Below are 1891 nucleotides of genomic sequence, written 5' to 3'. Positions count from 1 at the left end.
CCTTACACTCACATACTCTGGTAGTGACTGTCCAGTCTATATTTGGAGCGGTTTTTCGTGGAGCAGTTGGAAAGGACGTGGAGAGCAAGGAGCTCTGGTAGTGACTGTCCAGTCTATATTTGGAGCTATGACGGTAACTCCACATTTTGTATCTAACTTTATATGTAACTCCACATTTTGACTGTAACTCCACATCCATGTATTCCAACACAGACAACTGCACAGATGCCATGACGTGTGTGAAGGAGGAGATCTTTGGGCCTGTAATGTCAGTGATGCCCTTTGACACCGAAGAGGAAGTGCTGAAGAGGGCCAACACTACATTCGGCCTGGTTTCTGGAGTCTTCACCAAGTACAGTACCAGACCCATACACATTTAACCTTCTACAATAATCTTTCCTCGATTCCTTGCATCCTCTCTCCTTGGCTCCTCAAAATGTATTGGATAAGGTCTGATGGGAGGGGTATTGGACTTTTTCCTACAATTAAGTTGAGGCGGCGAGGAAATAAGATGCAAGGAATAGCAGAAATTAAGACGGAGACCTTGAATCACTAACTAGTCTAGTACACGGAGTCTCACTTCTTGTTCTTGTCTCCCTGTAGGGATATATCCCAGGCCCACCGGATGGCTGAGAACCTGCAGGCTGGAACCTGCTTCATCAACAACTACAACATCAGCCCTGTGGAAGTACCCTTCGGAGGGTTCAAGCAGTGTTGTGGGAAGGCATGATAATAATAATAATAATAATAATGATAATAATAACCCATTAAATGTAATTAAGGTTTGTCAGGACCCTACTTAGGAACCCATAGGAAAAGAGATGGCTGAAATAGACATACAAACCGTATTTTCACAAATATCAGTTCAAATATGTCAGCAGATCTGATGTTGTAACAATGCCATAACGGTAATATGAAATTAAGCAATAATAATCCGATTTTGTTGTAACAGTGCTGTAATGCTAATACAGCAAAAGAATAACAACAAAAATAGAAAGCAAGAGAACAGACATGCAAGGCGGATAGGGAAAACAAGACATCACATATTCCTCATTAGATGGATGTGTTCTATGTTGTGCTCATTGCTCTCTTCTCTTTCTCCGCAGGTTTTGGCAGGGAGAACGGCCAGGTGACCATCGAGTACTACTCCCAGCTGAAGACTGTGGTTGTGGAGATGGGAGACGTGGACGATTACTTTAATTGTTAACTTACCAATTAAGTGCCAAGGAAAACCAAGACCTATAAGCTACTGTCCTTGAGACGTTTGGTGTATTTGTCCAGCCGAGGAATGTAGCATTGTTATTGATAGTTTATAACTGCAAGTAACTAACATGGCTGGTCTGTCTGTACAATGTGTAAGTATGAGGATGTCACCAAGTGCTAAAAAGCCTAGTCTTCCACCCACTTGATCAATACATTTAATACTTTCCATTTCAGCTGTGATCCTAGCCAAAGTCAATATGAAGAAACGTTTCCCATGGTCCGTCACTTTCTAGCACATGTATCTCTCACATTTTGAATAAAAGTTTGTAATACTCACAGCTTTCCTATTCCCCAAAACATTGTATTCCATTTCAGATGTTTGATACTTAAGAATATAAAATTCATTTAAAAACCTCACAACGAATTATAATTCACATATAAGCTATGGTACTTAACTGGCCTGAGTGGAACCAATATTAAATCTACTACCTGTTACTGTAATTTAATTATGCCAATGTGTTTTCATTAATTGAAAACCCTTAATCTATTTTATGAGAATTTGTAAGATTCTTGTTTGCATAAAATAAACGGAGACCAGTCTTTTCAATAATAGGTAACAGAATTTATTCTTGGAGCGCGCTGCCACGTTCCCACGAGCAACAGTTTATATACAAAACATGACGTCATT

The 1891-nt window shown here is 39.9% G+C and overlaps 1 protein-coding gene across 1 annotated transcript; it reads left to right on the top strand.

The window, feature by feature from the left end:
• The first annotated feature begins 218 nt into the window (after positions 1 to 218).
• On the top strand, positions 219 to 1207 carry LOC109903034 (4-trimethylaminobutyraldehyde dehydrogenase-like). Its single transcript, XM_031838039.1, has 4 exons — positions 219 to 352; positions 604 to 724; positions 953 to 956; positions 1107 to 1207. The coding sequence occupies exons 1-4, from the start codon at positions 231 to 233 to the stop codon at positions 1205 to 1207; spliced, it is 348 nt and encodes a 115-aa protein (XP_031693899.1). The 5' UTR covers positions 219 to 230.
• Positions 1208 to 1891: the final 684 nt, after the last annotated feature.

Source organism: Oncorhynchus kisutch, linkage group LG13 (assembly GCF_002021735.2).
Source record: "Oncorhynchus kisutch isolate 150728-3 linkage group LG13, Okis_V2, whole genome shotgun sequence".
Taxonomy (NCBI): Eukaryota; Metazoa; Chordata; class Actinopteri; order Salmoniformes; family Salmonidae; genus Oncorhynchus; species Oncorhynchus kisutch.
Note: the sequence above shows the minus strand (reverse complement) of the source record. Positions and strands in the feature narration are given on the sequence as shown.